This window comes from Doryrhamphus excisus, linkage group LG17 (assembly GCF_037039965.1).
Source record: "Doryrhamphus excisus strain RoL-2023G ecotype Guam linkage group LG17, RoL_Dexc_Guam_v1.1, whole genome shotgun sequence".
NCBI classification, from domain to species: domain Eukaryota; kingdom Metazoa; phylum Chordata; class Actinopteri; order Syngnathiformes; family Syngnathidae; genus Doryrhamphus; species Doryrhamphus excisus.
Window position 1 is genome coordinate 16,802,049 of NC_136373.1, and position 18,210 is coordinate 16,820,258.

General features: G+C 45.5%; 2 protein-coding genes across 6 annotated transcripts in view; one reads left to right on the top strand and one right to left on the bottom strand.

The window, feature by feature from the left end:
• invs (inversin) overlaps positions 1–5,942 on the top strand; it is a 33,614-nt gene extending 27,672 nt beyond the window's left edge. The window contains exons 16-19 of one of the 2 annotated variants that reach the window (XM_058084464.2): positions 360–789; positions 1,725–1,882; positions 4,515–4,595; positions 4,671–5,941. In XM_058084464.2, coding sequence (XP_057940447.2) covers positions 360–789; positions 1,725–1,882; positions 4,515–4,595; positions 4,671–4,798 — 797 coding nt within the window. In that variant the 3' untranslated portion in view covers positions 4,799–5,941. Of the gene's footprint in view, positions 1–359; positions 790–1,724; positions 1,883–4,514 lie in introns of both variants that reach the window. The other variant, XM_058084460.2, reaches the window with a different exon arrangement.
• tex10 (testis expressed 10) lies at positions 5,265–18,197 on the bottom strand. Of its 4 annotated transcripts, XM_058084465.2 has the most exons (17): positions 18,131–18,197; positions 17,791–17,843; positions 17,360–17,563; positions 17,104–17,291; positions 14,268–14,594; positions 13,990–14,202; positions 13,357–13,609; positions 13,150–13,262; positions 12,451–12,698; positions 12,222–12,357; positions 11,954–12,123; positions 9,881–10,058; positions 7,934–8,153; positions 6,943–7,023; positions 6,694–6,878; positions 6,403–6,610; positions 5,265–5,532 (listed from the first exon to the last, which is right to left on the bottom strand). In XM_058084465.2, the coding sequence occupies exons 3-17, from the start codon at positions 17,540–17,542 to the stop codon at positions 5,416–5,418; spliced, it is 2,820 nt and encodes a 939-aa protein (XP_057940448.2). In that variant the 5' UTR covers positions 17,543–17,563; positions 17,791–17,843; positions 18,131–18,197; the 3' UTR covers positions 5,265–5,415. The 4 variants fall into 4 exon arrangements, with proteins under 4 accessions (XP_057940448.2, XP_057940449.2, XP_078653840.1 ...); XM_058084466.2 differs by lacking the exon at positions 17,791–17,843 and having other exon boundaries at positions 18,131–18,178; XM_078797714.1 differs by lacking the exon at positions 18,131–18,197 and having other exon boundaries at positions 12,222–12,354; positions 17,791–18,094.
• Between the last annotated feature and the right edge of the window lie 13 nt (positions 18,198–18,210).

Genomic DNA, 18,210 nt, shown 5'->3' on the forward strand with positions numbered 1-18,210 from the left:
TTTAATTTAATTATTAAAATGTTTTTACTTTTAATTTTAAATACAATTTTTATTTAATTATTACAATTTGAATTTAATTTAATTATTAAAATTTTATTTTACTTTTGATATTAAATACAAATTGAATTTAATCTAATTATTAAAATTTTATTTTACTTTTAATTTTAAATACAATTTTAATTTAATTTAATTATTTAAATTGTATTTTACTTTTAATTTTAAATACAATTTTAATTTAATTTAATTATTAAAATTTTATTTTAATAGTTACGACAGTGCATGGTATGCTGCTCGGAATTAGGTCAGGAAATTAAAGCTAGGGGTTTCTAACGTAAAAATCTGCCTTAAATGAATCTCAGGCCACAGAAGCAGATCCACAAGAAGGAAAGCAGCCGATCCAGCTGACTCTGTGAGCCCTCCAAGTCACGTGAGCTGCGATACGACAACGCCAGGTGGACCTGTCGCTAACAGACCGGAGGACACGCTCTCCCCGGGCGCCAGCGTCAGCCGAGCGGCGTGCAGACCCTCCTCCATGGCCAAAGTCAGGGAACTCCGACCTTCCTCCAGCACCCCCTCCAGGGAGAGCATCGCTCCAAGGAAGAGTGATCCAGTGAAGCACCGGCACCACAAGCACGCTCTAGAAAAGACCAAAGATCTCACTTCACCTTTGAACAGGAGAAGCCCTTCAGGAAAAGCACACGACGCCACGCACGCGGCCAGGGGACACGACAGGGAGCGGCGCCGGAGGAGGCACGAGGCGGCGAGGGTCATCCAGCGAGCGTGGCGAAGGCGAGTTGAAGCGCTGGATCGTGTTAGTGCTCAGGCCGAGGACGCTCGGTGGGCAAATATTTGGACTGGTGGGCCGCATTGAGTTGACAAAATTGTCAGGGGGGGGCCAGAACATATATTTAGCACACACACACATTTATGCTTATCATTTTCCTTGAATTATTTGTCTAATTTTATCTGTAAAAGTGTTATACTCTTTTTTTCAGGAGCACTTTAAACATCAGACTACATCAAATTAATAAAATTAAATTTAAATTTAATTATTAAAATTAATTTTACTTATAATTTTGAATAAAATTTAAATTTAATTTAATTTTTAAAATGTTATTTTGCTTTTAATTTTAATACAATTTTAATTTAATTATTATAATGTTATTTTACTTTTAATTTTAAATACAATTTTAATTTAATTATTATAATGTTATTTTACTTAGAATTTTAAATACAATTTTAATTTAATTATTAAAATCTTATTTTACTTTTAATTTTAAATAAAATTTTAATTTAATTATTTTACTTATAATTCTAAATACAATTTTAATTTAATTTAATTATTAAAATAAAATTTTAATTTTAATTTTACATAAAATTATAATTTAATTCTTAAAATTTTATTTTACACTTTTGTTGTTTTTTTTTTTACTAAATAAGACATCCGACTTGCAAGTCATGTTGCCAGTTTGTATGTTAAAAGTTGAACTACTGGCGGGCCGCATTCTAATGCTTGGTGGGCCGCATGTGGCCCCCGGGCCGTGGTTTGCACACCCCGTTTTAAGGTCTTTGAGGCTGTTTGCAGCTTTAACAGGCTGCAAACACCGCAGACCGTCTGTTTCCGTTTACGACTTAGCACATAGGCGGCCAATTAGCAGCCCGTTAGCTTTGTTTGCGAGTACGGCTTTGTCGTTCCATCCAACTAACTGCGCGCATGTCTCCAGGTTCCTCGCACGCAGGCACAGAGAGCGGGGCCGGGCCCGCAGGGGGGCGGAGTTAAGCGACCTGAGCCACGCCCTCGCCAGGAAGAGGAAGACGGAGCTGCGAGCTTCGTCTGCTAAACCTGCGGCCAGTAAGACCTCGGTGCTGCAAAACATTTATGGTAAGATTTTTCTGTCTTAATATCATCAACTATATCATATTATATGTAGTCAAATGTTTTTAACTGTATTAATGATTGAATGTTGTATTTTAATTTTAATGTATCTTTTACTCTGTTTACTTGCTTTAATTCAACTCCATTCTTTTGTGGTGTCTTTGAGTATTTTGAAAAGCTCTATACAAATAAAATGAATTATTTTTATTTTTATTTTTATTTTTATTTTTATTTTTATTTTTATTTTTATTTTTATTTTTATTTTTATTTTTATTTTTATTTTTATTTTTATTTTTATTTTTATTTTTATTTTTAAAAATTGTACTTCTAAATGTACACCTGGGGAATAGTAGGACATAATACGGAAGCAGATGCCGATCGGCACCCCCTGTTTTAACTCCGGGGTCCACGGAAAGTTGTGTGCTGCAGTGAAACGGCAGCTAGGCTGAACCACAGAGCCGCATTTGTCAAAATTGTCCCCCAACCATGGGGGGCATGTCCACAAGGGTGGCCGCGTGTCTCCATCCACTGACGCCCCGGGAAAAATAATTATTATTACCACAACAAAATGGCCGCCCCAACACCTATCTCTAATTTAAGGGGGTCTTTGGCCCGCCGGTTCACGACAGGCCTGACCTTCAGCAAACATGAGCAGGTGATGATTCGGAGTACGGACATGAGGAACTGAACTACGACCGACAGAACCTCCTCAGTTGTTCCGACCCGACTCGGTGACGTGGCGTTTCCCCTCCCACTCCTCACCTCGCCTCGCCTCTCCTCCTTTCCTTCCCTCGTTTGTCCCTCTGACAGTCGCGGCATCGTGAAAAGTTCAGAGCTGTCAGGGGGAATGTCAACAGTGTAGAGCGATCCGCTGAACACACACACACACACACGCACACACACACACACACAGTCATGAGACGTCCACGCTCTCTCTGTTTCAGACAGACGTTTGACATCCAGCATCTGGCCCGGGTGGCACTGCCCATCATAAAGGTGGTACACCTTTATCTAGTATCTAATTGCACCGGAATCGGCTCATCTCCCGTATCGTATTTCTTCCAACCGTTACACAACCGTTACGCGTTTATACATAACACAACTGGCAACCGGAGCGGCCATTTTGGCCCTAAAACCTTCCAAGAGTGTCACTCTTATTGCGCAACAACGAGCACAACAAAAATGTAGCGTCTTATTCCTCTATTTTGTGTGGTAATAGGCCATATTATTTATTGAAACATGCACTGATTTTGTATTTTTTTTTATCATGTTCTCATTTTTTACATGAGAAAAACCTGCACAACAACAGCACAACCATCTTGGTGTATTCATTTTTCTGAATTATTTGTTCTGTTTGTTGTAGGTCACATTATTTTTTTTTTTTTATTTGGGATTTTTATCATGCAGATTTTTTGTACATGAGAAAAACCTGCAAATTTAACAGTGGAACCATCTCATCAGGTTGTAAGTCATATTATTATATATATTTTTTTATCATGCTCTCATTTTTTACATGAGAAAAACCTGCACAACAACAGCACAACCATCTTAGTGTATTCATTTTTTTCTGAATTATTTTTTCTGTTTGTTGTAGGTCACATTATTTTTTATTTTTTTATTTTTTATTTTTATCATGCAGATTTTTTGTACATGAGAAAAACCTGCAAATTTAACAGTGGAACCATCTCATCAGGTTGTAAGTCATATTATTATATTATTATATTATTCCTTTCTTATTCCTGTATTTTGTGCAGTAATAGGCCACATTATATTGAAACAAGCACTGATTTAGTATTTTTTTTTATCATGCTCTCATTTTTTACATGAGAAAAAATTGCACCACAGCACAACCATCTTATTGTGTTCATTTTTTTCTGAATTATTTGTCCTGTTTGTTGAATGACACAGGTTGCAGGTTACGTTATTTTTTTTTTGAGCGTGGTTCTGATTTTTTTTTTTTTTTATCATGCTCTCATTTTTTACATGAGAAAAACCTGCACCACAGTCCAACCAGCTTATTGTGTTCATTTTTTTCTGAATTATTTGTCCTGTTTGTTGAATGACACAGGTTATAGGTCACATTATTTTTGGAAAAAGTTTTTGATTTTTATCATGCAAATTTTTTAATTTTTTTTATGAGAAAAAACTGCAAATTTAACAGTGTAACCATGTTATTTTACTTTTTTCCCCCAGATGTATTTGTCCTGTTTATTGAATGACGCAGGTTGTAGGTCATATTATTATTATTTTTTTTTTGATCACGCTCTCATTTTTTTACATGAGAAAAAGTTTTTCAGTTTTTGTACATGAGAAAAAAAATGCACATTTAACAGTGTGTACCCATCTTATTGCACATTTCATATGTTTTTTCCACATTTAACAGTTTGTTGAATGACGCAGCTTGCAGGTTATATTATTTTTTTGAGCGTGGTTCTGATTTTTTTTTATCATGCTCTCATTTTTTACATGAGAAAAACCTCCAAATTGAACAGAACACCAGTTTATTGTACATTTCAAATCACTATATTTTCAGATGTATTTATCCTGTTTGTTGAACCATGCTGTCTTTTTTACAACCCTGCTATTCACCAGTGCTGCGTCGACTCAAGATGTCCGCTGTGTTCTATTTCCCTTCCAGGAAACTCCATGGCCATACGGGGGCCTTCACTTCGAGGGTCCCAGCTGCTCTTGGACCTCCCTCTGCGTACTCAAAGCCAACGTAAGTTCATTCGCATGCACTCACTCGGCGCGGGCGCTTTTCAAGGAGGACTAAACATTTGTGTGGCTTATCCAGTGAGCGGGTTGGACCGCGTGCACCTGACCGAAGCCGTGAATCACGCCAGGCGCTTCTCGTACAACCTGAGGCCGCATAGCGCCGGGCAGGGGGGCCGGGGCCAACCAGGACACAAAATCGACACGTAGTGCCGAGAGACGGATGTGTTTGAATGTTTTCTCAAGCAAAGCCTTTTTGTTGGACGGGGCGCACCGTTTTCTAAAATGAAGCCGCGTGACATCAGAGGCGTGACCTCACAGGGCGGGGGGGGTTAAGTCTGCAGAAAGGACGCGTGTAAAAAAGATAACCTTTTTATCCATTGTGAGACACGCACGTACACAACTCCGCCCCCCACCCCCACCCCCGCTCTCGTGGTCGGCGCTGCGGCTCACACACACCGAGATAACCTTTACTCCTGTTGTGGCGAATGAGGCGCTCCATCAACAGCCGCTCATACGGATAGCCCACCTGCACGCACACACGCACACACACGAATGCTAACGCACGAATCACAATGCATTCCTTCTCATGTTTCTTGTTAGAACACACTAAGTATTACTTTTTATTACAATATGAAAATATTCATTGGGGAAAAAAATGGACACAAAATTTGTATCATTGCTTTTATTTTCTGTTGTTTTCAACATTAAAAAAAAAAAAAAGTGTTATTACCACAATAAAAAATACAAACATGGTTCCGCTGTCTCGTGTACAAAGCGCAGTCGCCCTTGAGGTGTGTGTGTGTGTGTGTTTGTCGTGCGTTCAGTCAGTAGATGTCTTGAATGTTGCCGCGCTGAGCCGACGTGCCGTGGGCCACGGTGACGCTGTAACAGTAGAGCAGGTCGGTCAGCCATTGCTCCCTGGTCGCGCCGCAGGAGTACCTCTGTAACGCACACAAGACATGTCACACTTTAGCATCGAGGAGGCTAACACCATACGTATCCGAATATATAAGTTTTTAGCATTGAATTAAGTGGGCCACTCTGTGTGGAGTTTGCCACATTCCAAAAAAAAACATGCTAGGTTAATTAGCGACTCCAAATTGTCCATAGGTATGAATGTGAGTGTGAATGGTTGTTTGTCTATATGTGCCCTGTGATTGGCTGGCCACCAGTCCAGGGTGTACCCCGCCTCTCGCCCCAAGACAGCTGGGATAGGCTCCAGCACCCCCCGCAACCCTCGTGAGGATAAGCAGTAGAAAATGAATGAGTTTTCCTCCTATTTTGTGTGGAAGTGGTAACTTTTTGGCTTCTTATTTTGTCTTTCCCCACTCTCGGCTATCTCTGTGTGGAGTTTGCATGTTCTCCCCGTGCATGAGTGGGTTTTCTTCCGGGTACTCCGGTTTCCTCCCACATTCCAAAAACATGCTAGGTTAATTAGCGACCTCAAATTGTCCATAGGTATGAATGTGAGTGTGAATGGTTGTTTGTCTATATGTGCCATGTGAAACCATGTGATCAGTGACGGTATCCGCCAATGTCACCCACGGTTGATCAGAATCGGCAGCATGACGGAAACGGGGCTGCCAATTCGACAAACTTTCGGCTCAATGACAAGCCCATTATTAGAGCCCTGTAGACATAAAATAACACCCCTATGGTTAAGTCGTTTCCTCTTATTACAGCTACAGAGTGTAAAAGTCCTGATAGAGGGCCGTAATAATGTTACAAGCGTATTTACGAGGCCACAAGTACTTCAATTTCTGAAGAAGAAATACTCGGATAAATATTCGGGACGGCCGTACGATAAGTACCGTGAGGTGTTGTATTATTTCTTGCAGTAGACCGGTGTTGGCCATCATCTGGTTGGTGAGCGGCGTGTGCTGCAGCAGCATGGTCAACACCCGTCCCAGCTGGGGCAGCTCATCTTCCGCCAAATCCCCCACACGTATCTGCAAAACCATCCTCAGGAGGCGGGGCACGGTGCTCAGCGCCGTCACGCACGCCGCCCAAACGGCCTCCCTGCAGGAAGAAGCCAAAAAAAATGTCAACAAATGTCCCTTCCTTTTCGGCGTTTTAACAGCGGCGAGGAGACGATGGGGGACCTTTTGTGGGGGCTGTCGTCGGGCGCCTCCTGCTGCTCGGCGACCAGCTGAGTCAGCAGGCTGAGGCAGCACCGCGACAGGAAACGCAGTACCGGTTCCATCGGAAGCAGGGACGGGTCCGTGAGTCTGGAAACGGTTCTGAGCAGACCGGCCGCCATGCTGTCGGGCACCACCCTCAGCTTAGTCTGCGACACACACGGTTAGCCGACAACCCCCGAGACCTGAAACCCGTTTTTTTTTGGTACTCACCAGGTACTCGTGGACGCCATTTTGGATGATCTCAAAGCACTGAGTCTTGGAACCCAGCGTTTCCAGACGGTGACACACTTCCTGTACGTGGCGATAAAGCCGATATGAATAGAAAAAAAAACCACTCTGGCTTCATTTGAAGTACGTGTTAACCGCAGCACCCCCACTGACCGCGGCAGCACTCTTGCAGCCCCGGATCATGACGCTACCGCCGCCCACACGATTTCCAATATAAAGTATGAAATATCGCAGATTCATCAACATCGGTGAAAATGTAGCGATATGACTCTTTTTTTTCTTCTCCGTCTTCCCGCACTCCCAGATAATTCCCAGAATTCCGTCGTCCGTTTTCATCATCCCCTAATTAGATCTTCTTATTTCAACACGCGCGTGAGCGCACGCCAACGTTTGTCATGGCGCCGCACCTGTTGACATTCTCCCCGTCATTAGAAACAATCCCGCCTCATTAGTCCGACCGCCGTTGACACGGTCCGTCCCTTAATGCCGCCCCCCCCCCCTCGCGTCCCCCCGTCCCTCCTCTTTACCGCCACTCGGCTGTGATTGACTCCGACAGGCAAATGAGAGAGGCAGGATCTGAGGCCATAATTGAGGAGCTGAATTAGTGATTACAAGTCCCCCCCCCCCCTTAAACCCCCCCCCCCCCCCCCCCCCCCCACACGCACACACACCACCCGCCCCGAGGCTTGGCTACGTTAAGTGTAATTTCAGTGCAGAAATGTCACGCTCTCATCACGCCACCGGCTCTCATTAGAGCTGGTACATATCCACCGTGGACGATAACCGCGCATCTCCAACCTGCGCCGCGCGATAAAAGCGGGGGACGCTTTCAGCGCTCTGAGCTCTTATGTGGAAAATCACAATATCAACTTCTCGGTTTTACCCGCCCGTCTTCTCTCACTTGCGGCTGCGCTGATGTGCGTTGGCGAAACTTTCGAGCCGCACTCCCGACATAGAGGAACCCTGAACACACCTCAGCCACGTCCCAGTGGTGCGTGAACTGCTCCAGCGGGGTGCGGTGAAGCTTCAGGGGCGACAGAGGGGAGGCGGGAGCTCTGGCGTCACGGGACGCCTCCAGGCGGGAGAGCTGGTCGCACGAGAAGCCCGTCAGGGTGGAGAACAGGAAGCTGATGTAGTCCACATCCTGCAGAGAAGCTTCCTGGCTCCCCAGTGACCAGCCACTCAGAGACGACCTGGGGAACAAAAAAAAAAAAAGAAAAGTGCATTACTGTGTAGCTCAGGGATGTCCAAAGTCTGGCCTGGGGGCCATTTGAGGCCTGGAATTTGTAAGATATATTCAAAAAATTTAGATGAGAAACACAATTGGACGAGTGGTTAGCGCACAGGCCTCACAGCTGGGAGACCCGAGTTCAATTCCACCCTCGGTCATCTCTGTGTGGAGTTTGCATGTTCTCCCCGTGCATGCGTGGGTTTTTTCCGGGTACTCCGGTTTCCTCCCACATTCCAAAAACATGCTAGGTTAATTAGCGACTCCAAATTGTCCATAGGTATGAATGTGAGTGTGAATGGTTGTTTGTCTATATGTGCCCTGTGATTGGCTGGCCACCAGTCCTCTCGCTCGAAGACAGCTGGGATAGGCTCCAGCACCCCCTGCGACCCTCGTGAGGATAAGCGGTAGAAAATGAATGAATGAATAAATATATTTGCACGGCTGCACGGTTGTCGAGTGGTTAGCGTGCAGACCTCACAGCTAGGAGACTAGGGTTCAATCCCATGCATGTTCTCCCCGTGCATGTGTGGGTTTTTTCCAGGTACTCCGGGTTTTCCTCCCACATTCCAAAAACATGCTAGGTTAATTAGCGACTCCAAATTGTCCATAGGTATGAATGTGAGTGTGAATGGTTGTTTGCCTATACGTGCCCTGTGATTGGCTGGCCACCAGTCCAGGGTGTACCACGCCCGAAGACAGCTGGGGTACGCTCCAGCACCACCCGCAACCCTCATGAGGATAAGCGGTACAAAATGATTGAATTGAAGAAACAACTCATGTCAAAACAAGTAGGTGGTGGTGGTTGATCTCTGTGTCACATGGTGTCTTTGGGGACGGTTGTCAAGAACGGCGTCTCCAGTGAAGGTAAAAGTAACGCCCAATGTTCCTTTATCCTTTTCATTTATCATTTATATATTTTAATATGCTTTTAAATTGTTTTTCTGCATGCCACACTATAAAAAGTTTCTTTCTGGAACGGATGAATTGGATTTCCATTATTTCTTACGGGACAAATTGATTCGGTTTGCGGCCATTTTGGTTAAAGTCAGACCTCCCAGAACAACTGAATGATGCTAACCAAGGTTCCAGCGTACTTACTTGCGTCAGGTCCGAATTCGAACAACTCGTAGGCAAACCGCTGTGTTCAACTTTGGAGGTTCCACCATTCCTCTATAATTGACAGATTATGAGGAAACATTGAGTTACTTATGCAGCACGCTTATGAAACGGGGGCCCGTGCCCTGAAGCACATACGAGCGGCTGCGAGCAACAGCGGCCCCGGCGGCCCGCACACAACACGGCGTTTGTGATGAGCAGAAAACTACTATCCCTCGCCGTGACGACACCGCATTCCAGCTTCCCAAAATGAGCTCTTTGTGTCGCCACGCTCTCGTCCCGTTGGACCGAGACGACCCCTAACGCGCTGACACAAGGAACAAGTCAGGATGGAGCGGGCGGCTTTGCGTGGAGTCGGTGGGACAGGGCGCTACTGCCCTCTCATGGTGGCAGTGTGGTACTTCACGGGCCGACGTACACGTCAGTGTCAGTGTTGTTATTTCTACTTCTGCGTTTAATACATCTGGAAAGCAGTCGTGATTTCAGTATTAGCGTTACCGCCGCGTTTTGGCCCCGGCGGTGTGTGTCTGCGTGGCGTGCAAAACCGAGCAAAAGCGATACAAAGAAGCTCACCTCAGGTGTAAAATGCCAATCAGCGAGCCGGCAAGACCCGCCGAGATTCGCCCGGCCGTGCAGCAGCCGCTCAGGTTGGCCAGAAGCGGGCAGGACATCTTGGGCAGGAAGTAGAGCAGCTGCACCAGTCGCTGCTGGGACTCTACCGGCAAAAGAACCACAGCGCCTTCCTGTGGATCTTCGGGGAGATACAAGACAGATTTTTGTCATTTTGCACTCTTTGTGGTCAATTTAAAATTTGTGCTGTGGGAGCGTACCCCACAGACAGTTATTGGGTATTACAGTGGAACCTTGGTTAGCGTCGTTCATTTATTCCAGACTAGTCAGACTCTAACCGAAACAGACGCTAACCACATCAAATTTTCCCATAAGAAATAATGTAAATTCAATTCATCGGTTCATCAACCACCAGCACCTTCCTGTTTTGACATGAGTTAATTCATTCATTTATTCATTTTCTACCGCTTATCCTCACGAGGGTCGCGGGGGATGCTGGAGCCTATCCCAGCTGTCTTTGTGCGAGAGAGGCGGGGGTACACCCTGGACTGGTGGCCATGCAGCCAATCACAGGGCACATATAGACAAACAACCATTCACACTCACATTCATACCTATGGACAATTTGGAGTCGCTAATTAACCTAGCATGTTTTTGGAACGTGGGAGGAAACCGGAGTACCCGGGGGAGAACATGCAAACTTCACACAGAGATGGCCGAGGGTGGAGCTGAACTCGGGTCTCCTAGCTGTGACGTCTGCGCGCTAACCACTCAACCGCCGTGCAGCCCTTGAATATGTTTTGTAACCAAAAATCATCAAATGCTGAATAATAAATGTGTGGAGGGGGATGGGGGGGGTCCAATGTGTGTCCTAAGACGAGGACCCGCCTGTATCGACCCATTCTCCGAAAACTTTGTCATGGTTTAAAACGAGAATACAACATTGTAAAAAGCATCATAAGTCCCATTTAAGATTGATAACCATTGATATGATTTCATCTGCGCTAACGGTGACGTCTAGAAGATCCAAGAAGATTTGTACGTACCGCCTCGTAGGCCGCGGGCACATGTGCAGCAAAAAAATAAATAAAATTTTTTTTGATGCCAGGAAACACTTTGATAGCGTGCGTGTGTCGTTCTCTGACGCACATGCTGATGTCAGAAGACCTCGGACAAAAGGACTCTTGTGATGGTAGACTGCCAGAAGTTCCCCCTCGCCTCCTGCTGCTGCTTCCTCGTATCACAACAACCCTACTATGCCAACATACAGCAGATTGTTACCATAACAGAACCCCTAGTATCCTTCACCACTGCTTTTGGGCTATTGCTTAACAATAGCAGAGCATCCCTGGCATATATAGAAGATCTTTGATTAGTGTTTTTGCCATTGTGATGTTATGGATGGCCACCATGTCCCAACAAGGCTATGATATCAGTCATGTTTTGGATGGGAATCGATGGGATGATCCCTGAAAGTGTAAAAATGACCCAGACGGACTGATCACTTTCACCCACTGAACACAGAGAAGAACCGTCTGTACCTTCAGTAGCAAAAATGACCTTCAAGCATGACGACGCATCTCATGTCATCTGATTATGGCTACAATATTTGGTAATATGAGTGTCAGGATGGGCTGCACGGTGGGCTAGTGGTTAGCGCGCAGACCTCACAGCTAGGAGACCCGAGTTCAATTCCACCCTCGGCCATGCGTGGGTTTCCTCCCACATTCCAAAAACATGCTAGGTTAATTAGCGACTCCAAATTGTCCATAGGTATGAATGTGAGTGTGAATGGTTGTTTGTCTATATGTGCCCTGTGATTGGCTGGCCACCAGTCCAGGGTGTACCCCGCCTCTCGCTCCAAGTCAGCTGGGAGCTGACCCCCCGCGACCTTCGTAAGGATAAGCGGTAGAAAATGAATGAATGAATGAATGAATGAGTGTCAGGATGACCACAGCGGTGTTGAGTCATTCCCATTGTTGGGTCATTCCCATTCCCCATTCCCAATCATGCACATGTCAGAAACCCCACTATACTATCTGATTAGGACATGTGAGCGTGAAGAGCATGGCGTACCGTAGAGCTTGCAGGCATGCGTCTGCAGACTGTTGAGCAGGTCTTTGTTGCCCCTGGAGGCCGCAGCCTGGATGGACTGGATAAGCAATGCGGAAAGACCGGGATTCCGGTGGCCCAGCTGGGACAACTGCACAGGAAGCGACGCCAGCCACTGACCCAGCACTTTGCTCCTTCAAAACAAGGCAAGTGTATTTATTTGTCACGGGTGGTCAGCGTTAAAGCTCCTCCCAGCGTGCAACCGGTTGATGTCGTGCTCCATTGTGCTCACCTGGCAACATGTGAATGTCCTTGCTCGTGGAGGTAGATCTTGCTGTAGAAGGACAGCAGGAGAGATCTGGTCTGCAGCGTTAGGTGCCTCTGTTGGTAGTATGCATACGCCGCCGCAAACAGGTCCTCGGTCACTGCTGAACCCAGATCAGCACACACACACACACAAAATGAGTTAGCGCATTCCTGTCGTCTAAATTGGCAAATTTAGCTTTCTCGCTTTGGCTCACTTTTGCTCTTTTGCGTGAGCACCATTTTCCACACGGTGCCGAGCAGCATGTGCAGCTGCCGGTAGCTCAGCTTCACGTCGCCGCCCAGAGTGTCTCGCACGAACGTCCTCAGAGGTGTCAGCCAGCCGCCGTCCGCCTCTCGGCCGCCTCCCTGCCTCTGGCCCAGAGAGACCATGACCTGGCAGAGTGTGATGTTCAACGCCAGAGGGTCCACGCTCACATCGGGGGCCGACGCCGTATGGATACCCCTGCAGGAAGGACAGTCAAGGTGAGGGTTTTTACCATTTTTCCTGTGGCATCGAACATTTTGTCCGCCACTTAGAAAGTGTTATTACTCAGAGAATAGTAACAAGTAACCGGTAAGAAAAAACTCTGGTGTGTATTTTTATCCACATACACACAATGTTGTCACATTACTCAACTTTTTAGATCTTCCAGCATCTGCACCTATTCCAGCTGGATTTCCTTTGATTTTGCGCTCCCTGTCGAAACGGTCATTTTTAATTTATTCCAGGGCACGCCCACTGCACTGTGATTGGTCACATGCCCAAAGTGCTTCCTAACTATGAAGCATTAAGGAAGTAGGCGCCTCTGTGACATCACAAAGGAACGTTTTTTACCACGCCTTTTGAAACCAAGCGTTTTGAGCCATCCAAATATCAATACAACATTCCAACTACATTCAAAAAAACTTCTTACCTTTTGAGATTAACCTTCTTTTTCTGTTTGGGCGTGTCCTGAAGACCATAGGGAAAGTTTTTCATGAAGTACTGCTTGAAATCCCCCAAGTATTCTTTCCGGAACCACGCATCCTAGACACACACAATAAGGGGGGCGGGGGGGGGGGGGGGTCAGCCTTGAATCCTGCTCATCAACACACGAGTCCCGGTGCTGCCCTGATCTCACCAGGGCGTCTTGATGCTCCTGCCGTGGTGCCAGTTTGCGGAGCAGCTGCAAAATCGTCAAGACCTGGAACATGACCGACATGGCGTCCGGCCTGAGCAGGTGACCGCCCTCGGAGTTGTTGCTCGGCGAATCGCTGGCGTTGGCCTCCACCCACACTTCCAGCAGGAGCGGGACCAGCGTGGCTGCGAAGCTCCGCACAGCATCGGCCGAGTTCAAACCTTCGCCCCCGTCTCCTCCGTGTTCAGACTCTGGTCTACACGGACGATAAAATACGCTAGTCAGTCAGCATTTGTATTACAGTACTATAGACAGTGTACAGTTTGTATGTACAGTATATATTTACTACCCAATGATAGTCATTATTGTCTAAATACCTGGCAACAAGATAATTATGGAGCTACACGAGTGCTGCCACCACCGCAGGGGGAGCTGTGGTTTGTTGACGCAAACATTGAATTCCAAGTCCACGAAAATGGGGCCCCATGTCAGTTTTCCAACATTTATAAAGACCCCAAACGCACCTCCAAGATGAAGGTGGTTTGAGACCACCCGTGTGACGAGGACGCCAGTGGAGATGCTAGCTGGTGTTGCCAGGTGTTCAGACAATGAGGACTGTGTGCGTAGGATTCGTACCGGAGTTTGAAAGTGGAATGCGGCGTTGGTTTACTCCCGGAATGCTCGTACACCTTAACTTCAATCTTGCTGTTCCCGAGTTCTCCCCAGATCAGATTCAGAGGCGTGATCCTGCTCTCGCCGCTCACCCCGAAAAGCCCCTCGGCCGGGACGGACGTGTCACAATCCTCCACCGGTCTTTCCTCCACGACCGCTTGGAGAAAACGTCCCAGCCTGAAACGCAAAGAAGATCATCAGCAAGCATTGAACGAGCGCTTTTTCAGACGCCGTCCACGTACCTGAGGAGCACGGAGAGGCGCCACTGCTGGCTGGTCACGGTTCTGCAGGGGTTGACCGAGAGGGCCCACGTGCGTCCCTTGGGATCCTGGTCCTTTTTAGCGCCCGTGCTGCTCTGCCTGTGAGAGATTAGCTCCAGGAAGTTGGTGAGGAGGACGGCGGGCCGTGCCGCGAGCAGGGCCGGGTAGTGCTCCAGCAGCACGTCCAGGACCTTCATGGCGTCTTCTTGGATGCCCAACTCAATGTGAGTCATGGCACAACACAGGTGGGCACTGAGGAGGGGGAAAAAGGGGGCCACTCGTTCCGCAGGCACAGATTGGGAAATATACCTGCAATTAAAGTCTGTGTTGTTTTAGGGAGATTGAGAGGTAAAAAGGACACCTGTTTTGCTAGCGATTCACACGCAAATATATATAGGGCCAAATGTATTTGTGGTGGACCGCCACAAATAAATGTACTGCAAACCCCTGTAACACAAGTTATTATTTGATCTGAAGTTGTTACGTGATGAGGCACGATGGGCCTACTAGTAAGTGAGTGCAAAATAACAGCAAAATTCATCAGTGGCGATTTCAATTTATTTGTGGTGGACCGCCACAAATAAATGTACAGGAAACCCATGCAACACAAGTTATTATTTGATCTGAAGCCGTTACGGGATGAGGCACAATGGTGAGTGCAAAGCATGGCCAAATTCATCAGTGGCAATTTAAATGTATTTGTGGTGGACCGCCACAAATGAACCCCCTGTAACACAAGTTATTATTTGATCTGAAGCTGTAACGGATGAGGCACAATGGGCCTCCTTGTAAGTGAGTGCAAAGTAAGAGCACAATTCATCAATGGCGATTTAAATGTATTTGTGGTGGACCGCCACAAATAAATGTACTGGAAACCCTTTAACACAAGTTATTATTTGATCTGAATCTGTTATGGGATGAGGCACAATGGTGAGTGCAAAGCATGGCCAAATTCATCGTTGGCGATTTAAATGTATTTGTGGTGGACCGCCACAAATAAATGTACTGGAAACCCCTGTAACACATGTTATTATTTGATCTGAAGCTGTTACGGGATGAGGCACAATGGGCCTCCTTGTAAGTGAGTGCAAAGTAGGGTCAAATTCATCAGTGGCGATTTAAATTTATTTGTGGTGGACCGCCACAAATAAATATATTGGAAACCCCTGTAACACAAGCTATTATTTGATCTGAATCTGTTACGGGATGAGGCACAATTGGCCTCCTAGTAACTGAGTGCAAAGTAAGAGCACAATTCATCAGTGGCGATTTAAATTTATTTGTGATGGACCGCCACAAATAAATGTACTGAAAACCCCTGTAACACAAGTTATTATTTGATCTGAATCTGTTATGGGATGAGGCACAATGGTGAGTGCAAAGCATGGCCAAATTCATCAGTGGCGATTTAAATGTATTTGTGGTGGATCGCCACAAATAAATGTACTGGAAACCCCTGTAACACACGTTATTATTTGATCTGAATCTGTTATGGGATGAGGCACAATGGTGAGTGCAAAGCATGGCCAAATTGATCAGTGGCGATTTAAATTTATTTGTGGTGGACCGCCACAAATAAATGTACTGCAAACCCCTGTAACACAAGTTATTATTTGATCTGAAGTTGTTACGTGATGAGGCACGATGGGCCTACTAGTAAGTGAGTGCAAAATAACAGCAAAATTCATCAGTGGCGATTTCAATTTATTTGTGGTGGACCGCCACAAATAAATGTACAGGAAACCCATGCAACACAAGTTATTATTTGATCTGAAGCCGTTACGGGATGAGGCACAATGGTGAGTGCAAAGCATGGCCAAATTCATCAGTGGCAATTTAAATGTATTTGTGGTGGACCGCCACAAATGAACCCCCTGTAACACAAGTTATTATTTGATCTGAAGCTGTTACGGGATGAGGCACAATGGGCCTCCTTGTAAGTGAGTGCAAAGTAAGAGCACAATTCATCAATGGCGATTTAAATGTATTTGTGGTGGACCGCCACAAATAAATGTACTGGAAACCCTTTAACACAAGTTATTATTTGATCTGAATCTGTTATGGGATGAGGCACAATGGTGAGTGCAAAGCATGGCCAAATTCATCGTTGGCGATTTAAATGTATTTGTGGTGGACCGCCACAAATAAATGTACTGGAAACCCCTGTAACACATGTTATTATTTGATCTGAAGCTGTTACGGGATGAGGCACAATGGGCCTCCTTGTAAGTGAGTGCAAAGTAGGGTCAAATTCATCAGTGGCGATTTAAATTTATTTGTGGTGGACCGCCACAAATAAATATATTGGAAACCCCTGTAACACAAGCTATTATTTGATCTGAATCTGTTACGGGATGAGGCACAATTGGCCTCCTAGTAACTGAGTGCAAAGTAAGAGCACAATTCATCAGTGGCGATTTAAATTTATTTGTGATGGACCGCCACAAATAAATGTACTGAAAACCCCTGTAACACAAGTTATTATTTGATCTGAATCTGTTATGGGATGAGGCACAATGGTGAGTGCAAAGCATGGCCAAATTCATCAGTGGCGATTTAAATTTATTTGTGGTGGACCGCCACAAATAAATGTACTGGAAACCCCTGTAACACACGTTATTATTTGATCTGAATCTGTTATGGGATGAGGCACAATGGTGAGTGCAAAGCATGGCCAAATTGATCAGTGGCGATTTAAATTTATTTGTAGTGGACCGCCACAAATAAATGTACTGGAAACACAAGTTGTTATTTGATCAGAAGCAGTTACGGGAAGGCTAAAAAAATAGTCATTTACATAATCAGTTGACTCACTAACCTGAGCACCCGTGTGGCGGCCACACGAACGTTTCCATCCTTGTCAGTGAACACAGCAGCCACCTCTGAGAGCAAACGTGACAGATGCTGCTCTAACAGAGACGGGTTCAACGACAGCAGCTCTCTCAAACCCAGCAAGGCACCGTGTTTCACGTTGGCGTTGTAATGGTGAAGCTGGGACAACAGGTCCTGGTAAAGAAAGCACGCAAATTCCAGAGCGGTGCTTTACATCCTGAAGGCACTGACACTGGACTTACATTGATGCCAAGCTGTCTGTGAGTGGTGGGACCACTGGTGTCCGTCCTCAGCTGCTCAGGTAGATGTATTCCCTTCGTTCGGAAGTTTGTGTTGGTGGCGTTGTCAGCTCTGGGCTTCTTCTTTCCCACTTTTAACTTGACCTTCTGGAAGTCATCCTGTCTCTTCTTCTTCTTGGACTTCATTGCAACAATCTGATGCCAAACCTATTCATCAACATCAAGGTAAAGGTGGCATTTAAAGGCTGGTAGTGTGTCATTGCAAAGCAATTGAGAATTTAATGAATCGATATGCACTACATAGTGCCAATTATCAAAATCGGTTCGTGGAAGTTAGATCCATATATACAGTATATAGTACAGGACAGCTGTGTGTATTAGTAGCATTAGCATGCTAACAGAGCATCATCATCAGCGTGTTTGAGGGAACTTACGTCAGTCTAAGGTCTCGGCTCCGAGATTTAAACTGTAGCACACTTTTAGTTGTCTGGATTTGAAGGAAAAAGGCACAATGTTAACTATTATTCCAATACGAGTTACTTTATGGTTCAATCATGTGCCCCGATCGGTTCTGATGAAAGTGTGCATGTTTTCATAACCACCGCCTCTTTTTTCAAACCGGCGGCGGGGCTTATAAAATAAAACATTCGTGGCGGAAATTCTAATTTTGGTACGACGAGGCAATACGTGCAGTAACGTTTTAATGCACAAACAACGTGACAAGCGTACGATATCGCTGCTATATTTGAGCAAAAATATCAGCGTGTTCAATACCTTTCACAGTTCTCCTTCAGTCTACAACGGTGTGTCCGGGTGTACAACAGCAACACACTACATAGTCGCCGTCGTAAATG

Coding starts and splice junctions, on each gene's coding strand:
- tex10 (XM_058084465.2), bottom strand. CDS start 17,542: ATGAAGTCCAAGAAGAAGAAGAGACAGGATGACTTCCAGAAGGTCAAG. Junction 17,292..17,359: donor ACAGACAGCTTGGCATCAAT/GTAAGTCCAGTG, acceptor TTTCTTTACCAG/GACCTGTTGTCCCAGCTTCA. Junction 7,024..7,933: donor ACCACTGGGACGTGGCTGAG/GTGTGTTCAGGG, acceptor CGCCACGTACAG/GAAGTGTGTCACCGTCTGGA.